Here is a 17656-nt window from a genome sequence, read left to right as displayed (position 1 = left end):
ATTAATCCCTAATGATTAAGAATACAACATACCCAAAATCCAAATGAATCTCAAAATTTAATAGTTAACAAAATTAACTATATGGACTAAACTAAAAGGATTTGATATTCTAATAAACCTCTAAAACATATAGACCAGGCAGGAAAATTATCAATTTTATCTCAAGTTCCATTTTAAATGGTCAAATCCTATAGTCCTTGCACAAAACGGTTTAAAGGAAAAGACAGGAGGGTGAACACATGTCCAAAGAAAGGAAAAGGTACAATGGAAGTTGCCCAGTATGTTTTTAAAAAAAGGCAACAACAACAACAAAAAAACAACTAAAAACTCTCAACATCAAAGAAACAGGGAACACTGCCCCTCTTAAGCATATCTAGGTAACTAAGAAGTCTACAAAAAATGGAATATTCCTTTCCTTCACACATGCTGTTCAGAATTTGCTGTGCTTCCTAAAAATTCTAATTAAGAACCCAAGATTTTTCAGTAATAATTTTCAAACACCACTGTTTTGCTTTAGGATGGTGCTTATGATCAATCTCAATAGTAATGCCATCCATTCCCAACAAGGAGGGTGGAATAGATGGAAGAAGCAGAAAGGAAAGGACAGTGTATTGGGAATAAATGTCTTTCCAGTTTAGTTCTATTTCTGTGATATTGCTTTGACTATTCTGAAAAAGTATAATGAATTCTCCAAATATGATATATTCATAACCTAAATATAACTGCAAAAACACACTCAAATGTCAACAATAAATGTTTTAGTGATTATTCAGTGTTTAAATTACTCATGCTACTTCTCTCCTTGGTCACAAACAGGTAACTGAGATTTAACTGTGCAAAAATAAAGGAGAGATAAAGATAGCCACTAAAGGAAATAAAATAATATTGGTTTTGTCTCACAAAGAGTATAATGTGGTATTAATTATTGGGGGTTCAGTGTAATTGAATGATGTGCACTGGACTCTATAGAAATCACTGTTCAAATCACCAGTGAATGCCAAACAATTTCTGCCTAAGAATTTAAACCATGAAAGAGTACATGTGCACGCATGCATGTGTGTGTGTGTGTGTGTGTGTGTGTGTGTGTGTGTGTGTGTGTTGGAGGGGGGATCATGGGGTAAAAGGAATGAACATTTATTGCCTACTGTGTGCCAGGCACTGTGATAAGCACTATTTACAAATATTATTTCTTTCAATCTTCATGACGACCCTGAGAAGAAAGTTCTGTTATTATCCCCATTTTGTAGATGAGGAAAAGAGGCAGGCAGAAACTTTCTCAGAATCACATAGCTACTAAATGTCTGAGGCCAGATTTTTACCCTACACTTCCTGAATTCAGGCCCAGCATTCTACCTACTGTAGCTATCATAAATAAGAAAACAGAAGAAGCCAATCAATTCTCAAATGAATGTAATTTGGTTATTAGTCAATTAACAAGCATTTATTAAGTGCTTACTATGTGTCAGGCATTGTGCTAACCATACAGAGAGAAGAAAAAGCAATCCCTGCTCTTAAGAACCTCACATAAAACACAAAAACTTTAAGCCTACAATATATACACAGGGTAAATTGGAGGCAATTTCAGAGAAAAGATCTTGACAATAAAGGGGACCTAGGAAGCTTTCTTGCAGGTGAGAATTTATTAGTGAATTTAAGGAAGCTAGGTAATCCAGGAGCAAGAGATAAGAAGGGAGAACATTCCAGGCATGGCAGACAGCCAGTGAAAAATCAGGGTTGGAGAGTAAAATGTCTGATGCAAGGAACAACAAGAAAGCCAATGCCACTGGAATATAGAGCTCATGGAAAGAAAGTGTAAGAAGACTGGAAAGGTACAGGGTTGAAGGACAGGTTGTGAAAGGGCATAAAAACCAAATCAAGACATGTTCATTTGATCCTGGAGATAATGAGGAGCCTCATTTTGGTAGCTAAATGGAGAACAACAGACTGAGATGGAGAGACTTGAGATAAAATCTGATTTCTAAAATGTTCTGTATTCTCTTATGAGCTAAAACCTACTGGTAAATTCATGAACCCAGTAAACGTGAAATAGTCTGAAACAAACTGCAGAATGATTTTATTCTATAGAAGAAATTCATATAGGCCAGCTTGAAATAGAATTATTCTAAAATAGGTAAGAAAATTTAAAAAAAACAATAATTTTCATGAACATGTACAAATAAATTCATATTATCTGACAATGCAAGTCAGAAAAATACGTTGAAAGGGAAAGAGAATAGTGTTTTTTGATAAAATATTTGTCCTTCCTTTTTTTTTTTTAAGCATTTGTGCTTCCAATTCCAGTTCTGTTTCTGCAGTTTACACAATCTACTTCTTTATTATAATTTAAAAAGAACACGAAGGGACAAATGACAACTCAACTCTCCAAAAGTATATTATAGGTATAAAGCTAATTTTCTAGTTGTGGATTGAGTGATTACCACCCCCCAACCTAAAAAAAAAAAAAAAAAGGCAAGTGACCTTTCCTCAGGAGTATCCACATGAAATGTTCGTTCTATAACAGTGGTCCACTGGAGGCATCTGATAATAAATGTGTTTGGCTTTGGTCGTTCTGTTTTCATGAGCTGGCATTCTAGAAATAAAAGATTTTTCTGTAAATATTTTTGCTCAAATGACATAGCAAATTTTTTAACATTAAATCTATCTATGTTATATGGGAGAAGATAATATATTTATACCTTTGTATATAAACTACTGAAATCTTATAGAAATTTTGACAACTCTTACTGATCCCCCCGCTTTGCTTACAAAATAAAGTGAAATGCATCAGCTTCCAAAACCTCCTACAATCTGAACCTAAAATATTGTACCACTGGGATCTCCTACTATGTCATTGTCATATTCTTTTTGGCCAAACTTGACTATGCAAAATTATCTGAACACACCTCCATACTTTACTTATGCCATTCCTTCCCACCCATCCACCCTTCTCTCATTCCTCCTCATCAAGGGTCTTAAAAATTTTCTTCACCATAAATGACAAGCTAAAATATCAACTCCTTTAAGAAGCCTTTCTTGATCACCCAACCCCATTCTAATTCATAAAGTGGTTGATTTATATTCTTTTCATGGTCCTTATCTCATACTTGTACTTATTCCTATACATATCACATCTCCCTGACTAATCATTTTCTTCAGGGCAACAACTGTTTTATATATATGCTTAACACAAAATTTTGCACATGATAAGTACTCAATAAATGTCTGCTGAATGAATATGTTAGAAATCAAAACACTATATATCAAACATGATAATTATGGTTACAAATCAATCTTCATTTAAAAAATGTCTTGATATTTTCTGTTTCTTGCCTTGCCATAGTTATTGCAAATATCCCTCCCAGAAAGCCATCCCATATGACAAATAGTAGTCTTTTAAAGAGGAAAGAGGAACTCAGCCCAATGACTGATCCATTGAAAAAATCTGAAACTATGTGCAATATGTAACACCTGTGGAGCTCTCCAGTCCACAAGGGGGTAGATAAGCTGGGGAATGTCTTCTCATCTCTCTTCATTCCAGTCCTGATTTATCTTGATAATGATGTTACATTTACTTTTGATTTGGGGGCATGTAGTGACTCTTAATTTACATTGTTTTTATTCCTTTGTATAGAGTTGTCTTGGCTCTGCTTATTTCAACACTATCAATCACTATAAATCTTTCTACACTTCTCTTTATTCATTACATACATCATTTCTTACAGCACAATTGTATTTCAGAACATTCAGGTATCATAATTTATTTAGCCACTGCCCAATTTATGAACACCTACTGTTTCCAATTTTTAGGTATCACAAAAAGTGTAGCTAGAAATATTTTGAAGTATTTGCCAACCTCCATTATTATAACTGTCCTCTCATTTTAGGCCCTTACTTCTAAGGATGTGCTGGTAAATTTTTAACAACTGGCTTTCTGGGAAGGAAGGACAGAAGGGGGTGGGAAGAACTGTATGTTCAACGCACTTTTCTCTATCACTTTCTTAAATCCATTCAATCAACAGATCAATAAATAAAGCAAGCCCTGATCTGTCATATTTTATGATTTGAGGTGTGAATGCTCACGCTTAAAATTTTAAAATCATCTCGTAAGCAAGTATGAGCTGGCTCCAGCACACCATATCTTGGAAAACTATAGAGGAGAACTCAAGATACTTAAGAGTCATAAATTATCAGATACAGCCAATCCAAAAGTTGGTTTTGACTGTCTATGCACATTTGCTAAGAGTTTTGTTTCTGTTTTTCTTTCTTTCAAGTCAAGGTTGCCAAAAAAGAAAAAAAGAAAAGAGAGGAGTCACTGAAGCATTGTTTAAAAAATTTAGAAAAGGAGACAGAAGGAAATACAAACAGGACAGTTTTGAAAGTTACATGTTGGAATTTAATATTTACTTAAAAGGAAATGCATTATGTAGAATATAAACTTGAGTTTCATGGACCCTACCCTCCAAAAAAGAAGAAAGTTATAGGCCTTTGGTCAAGTCAATGTCACTTCATGCCTGGAATAATACTACAATAACATTTCCTAATTCATCTATCTAGTTTAAATCTTGCCTGAAACTCACAAATATCTGACCTCTTCTGCCTGTCAATTTTGCAAACCAACATGAAATTCATCTTCTTAAAAAGTGATTTTAATCACCTGCACAAAAATTTTAAAAGTTCCACACTTCCAATGAAGTTCAAACAACTTAGACTAGTACCTATGCCATTCTATCCACAACACTACTCTTGCATGCTTTTAGTTTGTTATTCCCTACAAAAGTCCTTCTTTCCTGTCAAATTGGTTTATTTCTTGTGTCATAAACATACCATGTCCCTTCTTAATTCTATGTCTTTTTCCACACAACCTGGAATTGTCTTGCTGGCCCTCTTTCTGCCTAACAGCCTCATGTCTTTTAAAGTCCAGCTCTTAGAGAGAAAAAGCCATATGACTGCATAGATTTGTACTTCATATAGACCTAGGCATAGTGCTTTGTATCTAGAAATTACACAGGGAATATTTGTTAAATGCCTTAATGAAAGATTTTAAAAGGAACAAATAAATCAAAGTAATGGCAACATTAAAGTACCAGAGTTCATGGAACATGATATTCCAAAAGGCAAAGAAGCTAAGTCTACAACCAAGCATCACCTACCCAGTGAAATTAAGCATAATACTTCAATGGAATAAATGGTCATTCAATGAAATAGAAGGATTTCAAGCTTTCATAAGAAGACCAAAATTGAACAAAAAATTTGATCTCCAATATCAAGAATCAAGAGAAGCCTAAAAAGGGAAAAAGAGAAAAGAAAACATAAGGTATTCAATAGAACTAAATTGTTTACATCCCTACAAAGGAAGATGATACTCATAATTCTTAAAAATTGTCCAACTAATAGTACAGCTAGAAGGGATATACATAGACAGAAGGTATGGGTATAAGGTGAGTTTGAGAGAATGACATGAAAAATAATTAAGGTATGAGAAAGAGGAATACACTGGATGCAGAAGGAAGAGGTAGAACAGGGTAAATTATTTCACATGAAGAAGCACTAAAGACCTATTATAATGGAGAAAAAGATGGGAGAGTGGCTGGTGGGCATCACTTGAACCTTACTCTCATCAGTATTGGCTCAAAGAAGGAATAATATACACAATCAGTTGAATACAGAAATCTATCTTACCCCACAGGAAAGTATAAGGGGAGGAGAGTAAGTAAGGGGGGAAAGGAAGACTGATAGAAGGGCAGATGAGGGGAGGCAGTAGACAGAAGCAAAACACTGGTGAAGAGGGAAAGGGTGAAAGGAGAGAGAGGAAAATAGGAGGAGGAAAATAGGATGGAAGGAAATACAGTTAGCAATCATAACTGTGAATGTAAATGGGATGAACTCTCCCATAAAACAAAAACAGCAGAGTGGGTCAAAAACCAGAGTCCTACAATATGTTGTCTATAAGAAACACACTTGAAGCAGATTGACACACACCGAGTAAAAAGGAAAGGGACTTGAACAGAATCTATTGTGCTTCAGCTGAAGTAAAAAAAAGCAGGGATAGCAATCCTATCTACATAATTGTACATATATAACCATAATTGCACATATTATAACCTACCATTGCCTACCACTTTAAGATGAGGAGAGGGAAGGGAGAGAGAGAAATTTGGAGCTCAAAATCTTATAAAAATGAATGCTAAAAATTGTCTTGTCATAAATTGGGGAAAAATTAAAATACTATTTAAAAAAAAAAAAAGATCTGCATTCCAATCATGCCTCTGACACTAGTCCTGTGACCTTGAACAAAACAATTAACCTTTTTCAACTTCAGTTTCCTTATCAGTAAAATAGAGACAATAGTAATGCCTACTCCAAAGCATTGTTGAGGAACAAATTAAAGAACATATATCTTTATCTACATACAAACACATTTCAATGCTTTGTAGATCAGTATCAATTTTATTTAAATATGTAAAGTTTTATTTAACAAAAATAATAATTATTATTAATATTTAAACTAAAGAAATATCATCTTACTTCTAGAAACCAAGATATTTAAATCCAATTTAGTTATAAATGGAAACTAATAATGTGTATAATGTGCTTTGCAAACCTTAAAGAGCTACATAAATGTTAGCTATTGTTATTAATCTCATTATTCTCATCTTTTTTCAATGGAATTTAGGTAAAAACAATCCTGGGAAAAGTTGCTATCATACTATTATTCACTTATATAAATTTTTGGTAGTTTGATATACAAGTCAATTAATTATTTTTATAGTTGAATAAAAAAGACATAATGAATTAATTAGGTCAGTAAGTGGATGAAGAAGTATTTGAATTTTCACATATTTTATGCTGCTTTAGTAAACATAGGTTTAGGCAACACTTTCAAATACAGTACTTTATAACCTGGGATAAAGTATCATTTAAAATGAACAAGCAATTATCATTTGCAGTAAGACAAAAAATAGTAGTACAGTACAGTAGAAGGAACACCAAATGGTGGAAACTGGGGTTTGAACCTCAGCTCTGCTACTCCCTCATACTGTTTAACTTTGTGAAAGTAATAATTTCTTTGGAGCCTCATTTTCCATCTTTAGAGGTGAGGAAAAAACAGAAAACAAAAATGAGCTACCACATAAATAGAAATAGTAATACTAACAGACTTATAATAACGATGTGGCAAAGATAAAACAAGGTAAGTACTAGATACATATAAATAAATGATTATTACTATTATTAATTTTTGAATAATTTCTTTAAATAACAGATATATAAATAATAAAGTGATCTGAATTAATGAGGGATTGATAAAAGGGAAATCTGGTCTATGTTCCTATTTGCTTTCACTCACCCTTCCTATATTTTCTAGCTCTTGTATAAACCCAATAAGTTCTTCATAATCAAACTTCTCCTTGACTGTTTCCTATGATAGATAGTGTCTTGCTGCATCCCTTCCTTCTTTGAATAAATAATATTCTCAACTTTTCCTATTTCATTCTGTCTGAAAATTCAATTTCTACAACTAATCCATTTATTACACAAACTACTCATGAAAATCAGTTTAAACTGTTTACAGTTCATATAAGTGTGTAAAAGCAATGGACTTTAACTGCTTTTTCTCTTGAAAAAGTTGAAGAATGTGTAATATATAATAGTGCAATAATATGTAAATATCACATATTTACTTATGATTTACTTATACTTCAATGTTATGACATACTTCAAATTCTACCACTTTCATCAACCCTCCCCTTAAACACTCTATCAATTCAATTTCATAAATGTTTACTAAACATCTAATATGTTGAAACTAGTATTGTAGGGAGATAGAAAGTTTAGCTGAAACACTGCTCCCTGATCTCATGGAATTTAGTCTAAGTATTTTGACTATCTTTTCACCTTCTCTCATCACCCATTGTACTTATAATTAACTGATAATACCCAGCTCAGAACTTAATCACTGTCTAATTTATAGAATAACACATTATTTCCAAAGTGTCACAATTATTAAGTATTAATGCCTCCCTAGATTTTAACTTCCTTGTGGGCAGGAACCATGTAAGCCTAATTTTTTATTTTACTCTCTCACCTCTCATCCTTATCTCCTAAAACAATTTTGGATACATGGTGGCCACTTAATAAACTTAATAATAGTTTTTAAAATAAGGAATGGAAGAATGTTAATTTTAAAGCATCTGAGGTGCTAGACAATCCTGGCTCAGGCCTCTTGCTGCCACTGTGATAAGAGAAGGATTGTGATGGTAAAGAAATTCTGGCTCAGACTTCTTGCCACCACTGTGAGGAAGAAGACACTGACAGCCCAGACCTCTTTTTGAGTGTCCAGACATTGTTCCTGGAAACTCAAAGGTCATAACACCTGCAGAATCAAGGCTGGGAAAGAAGCCATAGCTCCTGCTTTGACCAGCTGGCAGATGTCAATATCTTCCCCTTATGTTACTTGTTCCAAAACATGTGTGGCTCTTCCTCTCATCCTTTCTATAAAATTCCACTTTTTCATGCTGCTTACTTATTCACATTCTGTATAAAGTTGCTGGAGCCGATGCTCTTGATTCTCTAACTTTTCATATACTAGCCTATACTTTGAGAGTAAAAAAAATCTACATATAACTATCCCTGCATATTGATCCCAAGATTAGCAGCAGTACCTAACTAATGAACCCCTAAATAAGTTTTAGCACAGAGGTCAGGTAGGACCATAGATTTAGAGCTAGAAAGGCCCTTAGGAATCAATATGCTCCAACTCTCTCATTTTAATGATGAGGAAATTGAGGTTGGGCGCGTTGTCCAAAGTCATAGATAATAACAGGGATGAGCTATGAACTCAGGTATTTTAATTCCAAATCTAGTGTTCACTTCATTGGAACATGATTCCTCTCCCACAAATGTGGGGTTCAGACCAATCAGAGAACAGTATAAAGGCACTAGATAAACCGGGATAGGGCAGGAGAGACTATAAGAGGTAGGAAGGGGGAATTGGAAAGGAGACAAAAACAATGGTTTTTCTAACTTTCAATTTTGCCATTAGCCAGATGCCAAGAATCATCTTGAGGGCTGCCCTTAGATCGCTGATATCTGCTCTACAATTCAGTTTTGATACAAAATGCAAACTGGTGATTTTGCTCTTGTTGCCTATCTGGTTTATAGAATTCCCATCCACATTTTCTGACTTGCATATCCCATCTTATGTAACACAAGAACAAGATTTTTTTCCTATCTAGGAATTATTACAAGTAATAACAACTCTTGAAGCATACTTACTGGCCTAAAATTATATACATTTCTTATCCTAGTAGAATATGCACAATTTTTTAAAAGCCAAAGCTTACAAAATTACTTTACTAAAATAATTATATGAAATTAAAACAGAAACAAGAAAAATTTAAGCACACAATTAAATGAAGGTTAATGCTACACATTTGACTTCTAAAAGTTACCATGCTAAAATACTATTTAAAATACAGCACTTTTAATACTCAGCAGGCATTAATTGCCAGAATTTATAAGAGTGCCAAGAGTTCAGCCCAAGGCTACCACTTTAGTTGCCATTCCCAAGCTAAATGAATCAATGAAAGTGAAGTGCTACAATACTGTTTTGAAGAACGTTGTTTAAAATTCAAAAGAGAAAAAAAAACAGTTGGAACTCTAAATTATAGTTCAAAAACTGAGTGTGCCAGGAAATAGATGAACTCAACAATATTGCGTTCTTTTATGTCAGTCCTCCACAACTAGGAATCACATATATGCCCAAAAGCAAGCTACAGAAAAATTTAAAAAGAACAGTTAGTTTTAAGACTATTTAAGACAAGACAATTCTAGCATATTACTTGAATTTTAACAATATTTTTTCTTTCACTGGGGTCACAATCACCTTCAGACAAATATAATATTAAAACCTTGAGGAAAAATAATTAGGAAAGAATTTTGCAAATGTATGGACAAAATATGTATATTTGGAAAAATAATTCAATATACCTAAATAAGCAATGGCCATTGTAAAAATATTAGTTAAGATTATTTATCATATAACATAGCTTAATACTTTTTATTAAATTTCAAGTGAGCTACTGTTCATACTTAAATTAGATAGTTATGCTAGTCAAACTCTCCTGAGCAACTCAAACTACAAGCTGTATTTCAAAACGTTGTTTACTTTACACCATTCTGAACCACAGATGACAAAGTTTGCTCGAAGCTGTAATTACTCTGTAAAGCTGGGAAGCCAATTAGAGGGCCTGAAACCTGCCAGTTCCAAAAAAAAATTTAAAAAAATTAGAGATCATCTGTTCTGATTTTATTAAAAAGTTTAAGGTTTTAATTCAACATTTTTAACCATTTAAGTTCCAATTTTATTCTTTTTAATCAAACAACATGGAGAATGAAATAAAAGGCCAAAATAAAGGTACAATTCATTATGCTACAAGTAGAAATTTATTACCACTTTAACACAAATTACAGTACTATGTTGACAAGGAACTATTATGAGTTCAATAATAACAATTATATATTAAACAAAAAGAAAACTAATATATAAAATTATATCCTTAGACATTATTTGAAACAGAATTAAAACCATTTTACTTTTCTTAGTATACAAAAAAATACAGTATGTAGAGTCAAAATTTAATAATATCAGCACAGAGAATGATTATTTCAACAAATACTAAATGCCTACAAAATGCAAGGTACTGTGAGGAAAATCTAAGCAATGTTATCTGCCTTCAAAGAGATTACAACTTTGAGAAGGAAAGACATATCAAATAATGCCTACAAGTATGTCATGTGTCAAATTTGAGTGGTACATAAACTATAACTAAATTCTACCTGGAAAAATGAAACAAGAAATATAAAATCCAGCTGTTAAGGAAGAAAGAATGGTAAAGATAATAGACATATTACAAACAGTAGTAAATCTTACCCAAGAACTGAATGCCCTGAAAATTAGAACAGGCTAAATATAAAACAATGATTTAATAAAACAAGGTATGTTAAAAACAAAATTAAAAGATTAAAAAAGAAAACAGAAGAAAATATATGAAATATAATAGCTAAAACAATTGATCTGAGAAACAGATAAAGGTGAGAAAGTAATCAGCCTCCCTGAAAATCATGACCAAAAAATGATAATAATAAAGCTTGAATACCATAGTTGAAGAAATCACATAAGACTTGTCACCCAGCACAACAAAAGAGAGAAAAGGTTGGAATATAATATTCTAAAAAGCAAAATATAAAGGCTTTAATGTAACAATAACCCATCTGTCTATACCAAGTATAATCCTAAATATAAAAAAAAAATGAACTTTAATGGACTAAAGGATTTTCAAGTATTCCTGATGAAAAGGCCTGAATTGATTAGACATTTTAAAATGGAAAAACAGGAGTCAAAAGAAATATATTTTTTCAAATGAAAAGGCTCTATTTGAAAATGAATTGCTCACATGCTGTTTGTTCGCACTGGGATAATAAACAGATTTCTTCTGAGAATCATAATATCTGTAAGTGTCAAAGAGAAAGGTAAATAAGACAGAAGCCTTAGTGGTAGACTTCCTTAATTATGACAGTCTTAGGACAAAACAGAAATAGTAGGGGTTATATTGGGGAACAAAGAAAGCAAAGGGAAATTACTATATCATATAACAGAGGTACAGAAGGTAAAGATTATTTAAACATGATAGAAAGCACCAGCCCTGGATTCGGGAGGACCTGAGTTCAAATCCGGCCTCAGACACTTGACGCTTACTAGCTGTGTGACCCTGGGCAAGTCACTTAACCCTCATTGCTCTGCAAGAACAAAAACCAACAAACAAAAAAGCAAATAAACATGATAGAATGGGAGGAGGGAATGTGCAGGGAAATTATTATTGTGTAATAGAGGTATATATAGTAGCTAGGTGGCGCAGTGGATAGAGCACCAGCTCTGGATTCAGGAGGACCTGAGTTCAAATTCGGCCTTAGACACTTGACACTTACTAGCTGTCTGACCCTGGGCAAGTCACTTAACCCCAACTGCCACACACACACACACACACACACACAAAAGAGGTATATCGATAACAAGTATTTATGAACCTTATTTCATCTTAACTGAGAAAAGAATACATATACACAGGGAAACATATGCATGCATATGCACACATGCAAAAATCATCATATAAATACACTAAGCCCAAAAGTAAAAAAGGAGGAAACAAGCAGAAAGGAGGAGAACATAATATAACAAGGAGAAAAAGATAGGTAAGGAAATGCTGATAAACAAAACAAACTCCAAAATCAGAGGTAGCAGCATGGAGGGTGGGGTGTGAGGAAGAAATAGATTAAATGAAAATAAGGAGGAAGAGTCCACATGGCAGAGTAGAAGCAAGAGGTACAGTGTGCTCCCCCCGTCAAAACATCCCCAAACAGATCTAGAAAATGGACCAGATGCACTGTAGAAATCCAAGAATAAAGTCATAGTGAGTAACAGCCCCAATAAGCATATGAAGAGAGACAGAGAGGTCTATAGATATTGGGGACAGGATGATACAGAGCATGACAAGGGCAGAACACTCCTCTACCCAAGGAAAAGCTGTAAACCACATCAATCAGCGTTGTCAGACCTATATGGGGGCACAAAGCCAAGGGATGGGCAAACTAGCAATATTGTTGCCCCTTAACCAGTACAAGGTAACAAATCTAGGACTGCCTAGCATGGGGGCCTACATCACCAACATCCCAGAGTAGTCTTAGGCCACAAGAAGTATCCTGAGAAGTAAGCAAGTTCAGAATTAATTGCCTTATAAATCAAGCAGTAAGGTTCAATAAACCTTTCTAGAAGTTAGAGCCATGTGCTTTTGGTGGAGAAGTTCTTCACCTATAGAAGGAAAAGCTTGTTTAAGGTAAGAGCTTATATTGGTAGAATTTGGGGTGCATCACATTTCTACTTTGCCCTCTTTTGCTAAGAGATTGGACAAGGCTTTTTTGTTTGTTTTTTAAGATTTCTTGAAATATGAATTCTCCTTTTTTTTTTTTTTTTGGTCAGGGCAATGAGGGTTAAGTAACTTGCCCAGGGTCACACAGCTAGTAAGTGGCAAGTGTCTGAGGCCGAATTTGAACTCAGGTCCTCCTGAATCCAGGACTGGTCCTCTATCCACTGCTCTACATAGCTGCCAAGAAGTATGAATTCTAGGTTCTTATTTTGGTCATGGTGTTTTTGTAGTCTGATGATTCTTAAATTATTTTTTCCTCATTCTGATTTCTAAAATTCCCAACCACTGTAACTCTCCAAACCCCCAGACAAGAGTAAAGAAGAAAGAAAATCATATATATTAATGAACATGTATATCCAAGCAAAAACTTTATTTTAAAAAACATGGCCAATGTGAGTTGCTTGCTTTGTTTTGTTTTTTGCTTGACTATACATGTGTTGTTTTTTAAAAAGTCTCACGTTTTTACTCTGTGTCCTTTACCTCTCTATTAGGAAGGTAGGTAGCATCATTAGTCCTCTGGAATTATAATTGGTCATTATACTGTTCAGTATTTCAGAACTATTTATTTACTATTTTGTTGTCTTTCTATAGATTGTTCTCCTAACTCTTTTCATCAGGTATTCTTGGAAGCCCTCTATTTCCTTGAAAATCCATTTTTCCCTCTGTGGGATTATACTGTTTTGTCAGATAAATTATTCCTCAGTATAAGCCAAGAATGGGCAGATAGGTGACACAGTGGATAGAGTGCTGGGTATCAGGAAGACTCATCTTTTTGAATTCAAATCTGACCTCAGACACTTACTAGTGGTGTGACCCTGGGCAAGTCATTTAAACCTGTTTGCCTCAGTTTCTTATCACTAAAATGAGCTGGAGAAGGAGATAGCAAACCACTCCAGTAACTTTGCCAAGAAAACGCCAAATGGGGTCAGGATGAGTTGAACACTATTGAAACAACTCAAGAAAAAAAGCCAAGGGTGATTTTTGCCTTCTGAAATATTGAATTCTAAATTCTCTGCTCCTTCATAGTGGTGTCTGCTAAATTGTGTGTGATCTTGACTGTGGTTCTTCAATATTTGAATTGTTTCTTTGTAGTTGCTTGCAAGATTTTTTCTGTGACCTGAAAGCTCTGTAGTTTGGCTATGATATTGTTGGGAAAGACAGAGTTCTGGTGACTGAAAAAATATACAATTTTTTAAAAAGGGAAATGAACACAAAAAAAACTTGTGTCAGGGGTGGAGCAAGGTAAAGAAAACAGGAGAAATAGATCACTTCATTTATGAATGACCTGTGTTAGGCTAATGTCTGGTTTATCATTATTTCATTGGTTTAAAAAAGGAGGATGGGGGCTAAGAGAAGAAAAAGCATAAAAATTCAGTATGGAGGGAAATACACAATTAACAACCATAAGAACATACTTAAATAGATTGTACAAAAGCAGACTCCAAGATCATGTTGCTTGCAAGAAAACCGTGAAACATAAAAATCCAGATATAGTTAAAATAAGGGACTATTAAAAAAATCTATTATGCATCACCTGGATTTTAAAATGCAAGGAAAACAATTGTGATTTCAGATAAAACTACAGTTAATATAGATATAACAAAAATAAATATGGAATGAAACTGCACTGTACTCAAAGACACCATAGATTAATAGCAGTGGTGTGTGGGTGGGTGTGTGGATGTGTCTCTGTGTGTACGCATACACCAAACAGCATAGCATCTAACAACTTCTGAAAAAGTATACAAAATTATACAAAAAGACAGAAAACCTAAAATAATGGAAGACCTCAATGTAACCTTTTCAGAGACAGAATAATCTAACCAAAAGATAAACAAGGAAGAAGTTAAGGGTCTTATATAAGAAAAATTTGAGATAATAGATCTATGCCTATTGCTAAATGGTAACAAAAAGGTTTTTATAAAGGTTTTCTCAGTCATGCAATGCCACTTTAAAATAATAATCATGTATTGGGGCATTAAAATCTCACCAAAATACATAAAAGAAGAAATATCATAATGATCATTTACTCATTACAATGCAATAAAAAATTCAATAATCACTGAAGAATTTAAAAATAATTGGAGTTTAAATATCTTATTCCTAAAAAACTGTTGGGTGGAAGAAAAAATTCCAAAAACAAAAGAAAACCACAAGAACAAAAGTGACAAGAAGACAACATATGAAAATTTATAGGAGACAGCTAAAGCAGTTTGTAGGGAAAAGTTAATATTTCTAAATGATTTCATCAACCAAACAGAAAAAGAATAAATAAATGAATCCTCATACAATTTAAAAAAAAATTAGACCCCCAAATAAACAAAGCAGAAAATCTAAAAATCAAAAAAGATTAATAAAATTGAAAGTAACAGGAAAAACACTGAATTGATTTTTAAAAACTAGTTTTTAAAACCTAAAACTGTCAATCTGACTTAAAAAGAGAGATGAAAACTAAACTGTTCGTTCACCTCAAAAATGAGAAAATTCAAAAGCATTGAAGAAATGAAGGAAATTATCCAAAACATTTTTTCATAATTACATTGTAACAAAACTGATAACACAGAGGAAATGGATGAATATTTACAAAAATTTAAAATACTCAGGTTAACAAAAAAAATGACTATATAAATAACCCAATATTGGGGGGAAAAAAGAACAAGCCACAAAGGAAAAAAATTTCAGGAACTGGTCAATTTACATGTGAAAGCTATCAGACATTCAAAGAACAACTGAATTCAATAAACTTTTTTAAAATAAGAAAAGTTGATGCTCTTCAAATTGCTTTTCTATGATACAAGTATAGTCTTGATACCTAAAAGAAAAGGAGACAAAGCAGAAGAAGTAATAGAACAGCAGTTAATAACCCTTTTTGTATCATAGATCCTTTGTCAATATGATGAAGCTTATGACCTTCTTTTCAGAATAATGATTTTTAAAGTATAAATTAAAATACATAAAATTGCAAAGGAAGTCAACTATATTGAGATGCAGTTCTGAAAATATTTTTTAAAAACCAGATCAAAGACCCCAAGATAAGAATTCCTGCTTTAGACCAGTATCAATAATAAACTTGGATAAAAATATTTAAATAAATAGTAGAAAACAGATTACAACAACTTGAAAGATGCTATATCAGGGGCAGCTAGGTGGTGCAGTGGATAGAGTACCTACCAGCCCTGGAGTCAGGAGGACCTGAGTTCAAATCCAGCCTCAGACACTTGACACTTACTATGACACTGAACAAGCCACTTAATCCTCATTGCCCCACCAAAAAAAAAAAAAAAAAGATGCTATATCATTAACAGGTAGATTAATATAGGAAATGGAGAATTATTTAAAAATGAGGAAAATTACAAAGATAGTAAAACACATCATTAACCTAAATTTAGAAAACACACAATTATCAATAGATATGTCAATAGATACTAGAAAGGGTTTTGGTAAAATCCATGACCCTTTTCTATAAAAAAAAAAAAGACCAGAAATCGTAAGCGTAAGCAGAATTTTACTTAACATAGTAAAAAATACCAATTTAAAACCAAGAGTGAACATTCTCAATACAGTCAATTCTGCTATAATACTTACTTTGAAAATGCGAATTTGTTTTAATGTAACTGATATATTATGGAACATCTTGGGCATAATGTGAATTTCAAGTATCTTAACAAGCAATTTCTTCTGCTGGAAGCAGTGAAAATACAGAAACCTACACCCCCTTCACTATAACTCAGAAGAAGCTGCAAACCTTCTGATACTCACTTCTACAAGCAAACTTAAGGTCAAAGTAAAGTTCCAAGCATCAGCTGTAAGTCAAGGAGTCTACTATTATTTATTATTGTGTTTATGTATTCCTTTACAATTTAACATTTATAAACTGTGCTAGAATTTTTTATTAAGCTCTAATCTTTTTTCTTTCTTTTTAGAGCAGCTTGGTGGCACGGTAGGCAGAGTGCCAGGCCTGGAGTCAGAAAATACCTGGATTTAAATCTGGCCTCACTCAATAGCTGCATGACCCTGAGCAGGTCACTTAATCCTATTTGCCAGTTTCCTCTTCTATAAAAGGAGATGAAGGAAATGGAAAACCACTTAACTATCTTTGCCAAATAAAATCCTAAATGGGGTTATGAAGAGTAAGACATGACTCAATATCTTTTTTTTTTTACACGTTATTAATGAGGGTTTTAAGGGCTGTGACCAAAACCCTGTAGTTTCACTGTGCAATTTTCCATAGTGTGGTAATGAATAAAAGTTAAAAGTTTTAAAATAAGATTAGGAGTAAAAAAGGAAAGATAGCTATTATCACAACTACTTAACACAGTGTTAGAAATTGTAGCTATAAGAAAAAAGGAAGATGGACTAAGAATAGGCAAAGAGTATAGCAAAATTACCTCTTTTTGAAAATGGTGATGTTTTACTCAGAGGACACTAAAGTCAACTAAAAATATACTGAAAACAACTAATAAATTCAGGAAAAGTACAGAATATAAAAGAAATCCACATAAATTATCACCATTCATGTACATAATTTTAAAAGTCCAGTAGGAAGAGAGATTACATTCAAAATAACTACAAAATGTATAACAACTCTTTTCATAATTAGGAAAAATGGAAACTAACAGGTCTTTACCTATTTAAGAATAACTAAAGAAATTATAGTATATGAATTACTAGAATAT

At 33.2% G+C, this 17656-nt stretch overlaps 1 protein-coding gene across 4 annotated transcripts in view; it reads right to left on the bottom strand.

Annotated features, from left to right (window-relative positions):
- AKT3 (AKT serine/threonine kinase 3) overlaps window positions 1-17656 on the bottom strand; it is a 388701-nt gene that overhangs the window by 140839 nt on the left and 230206 nt on the right. For 3 of the 4 annotated variants that reach the window (XM_044002303.1, XM_044002302.1, XM_044002305.1), the window contains one exon: window positions 2479-2590. In XM_044002303.1, coding sequence (XP_043858238.1) covers window positions 2479-2590 — 112 coding nt within the window. Of the gene's footprint in view, window positions 1-2478; window positions 2591-5150; window positions 5282-17656 lie in introns of all 4 variants that reach the window. The other variant, XM_044002304.1, reaches the window with a different exon arrangement.

The sequence above is a fragment of the Dromiciops gliroides genome, chromosome 4, assembly GCF_019393635.1.
Source record: "Dromiciops gliroides isolate mDroGli1 chromosome 4, mDroGli1.pri, whole genome shotgun sequence".
Lineage (NCBI taxonomy): Eukaryota > Metazoa > Chordata > Mammalia > Microbiotheria > Microbiotheriidae > Dromiciops > Dromiciops gliroides.
This window is presented reverse-complemented; position numbering and strand designations above follow the sequence as displayed.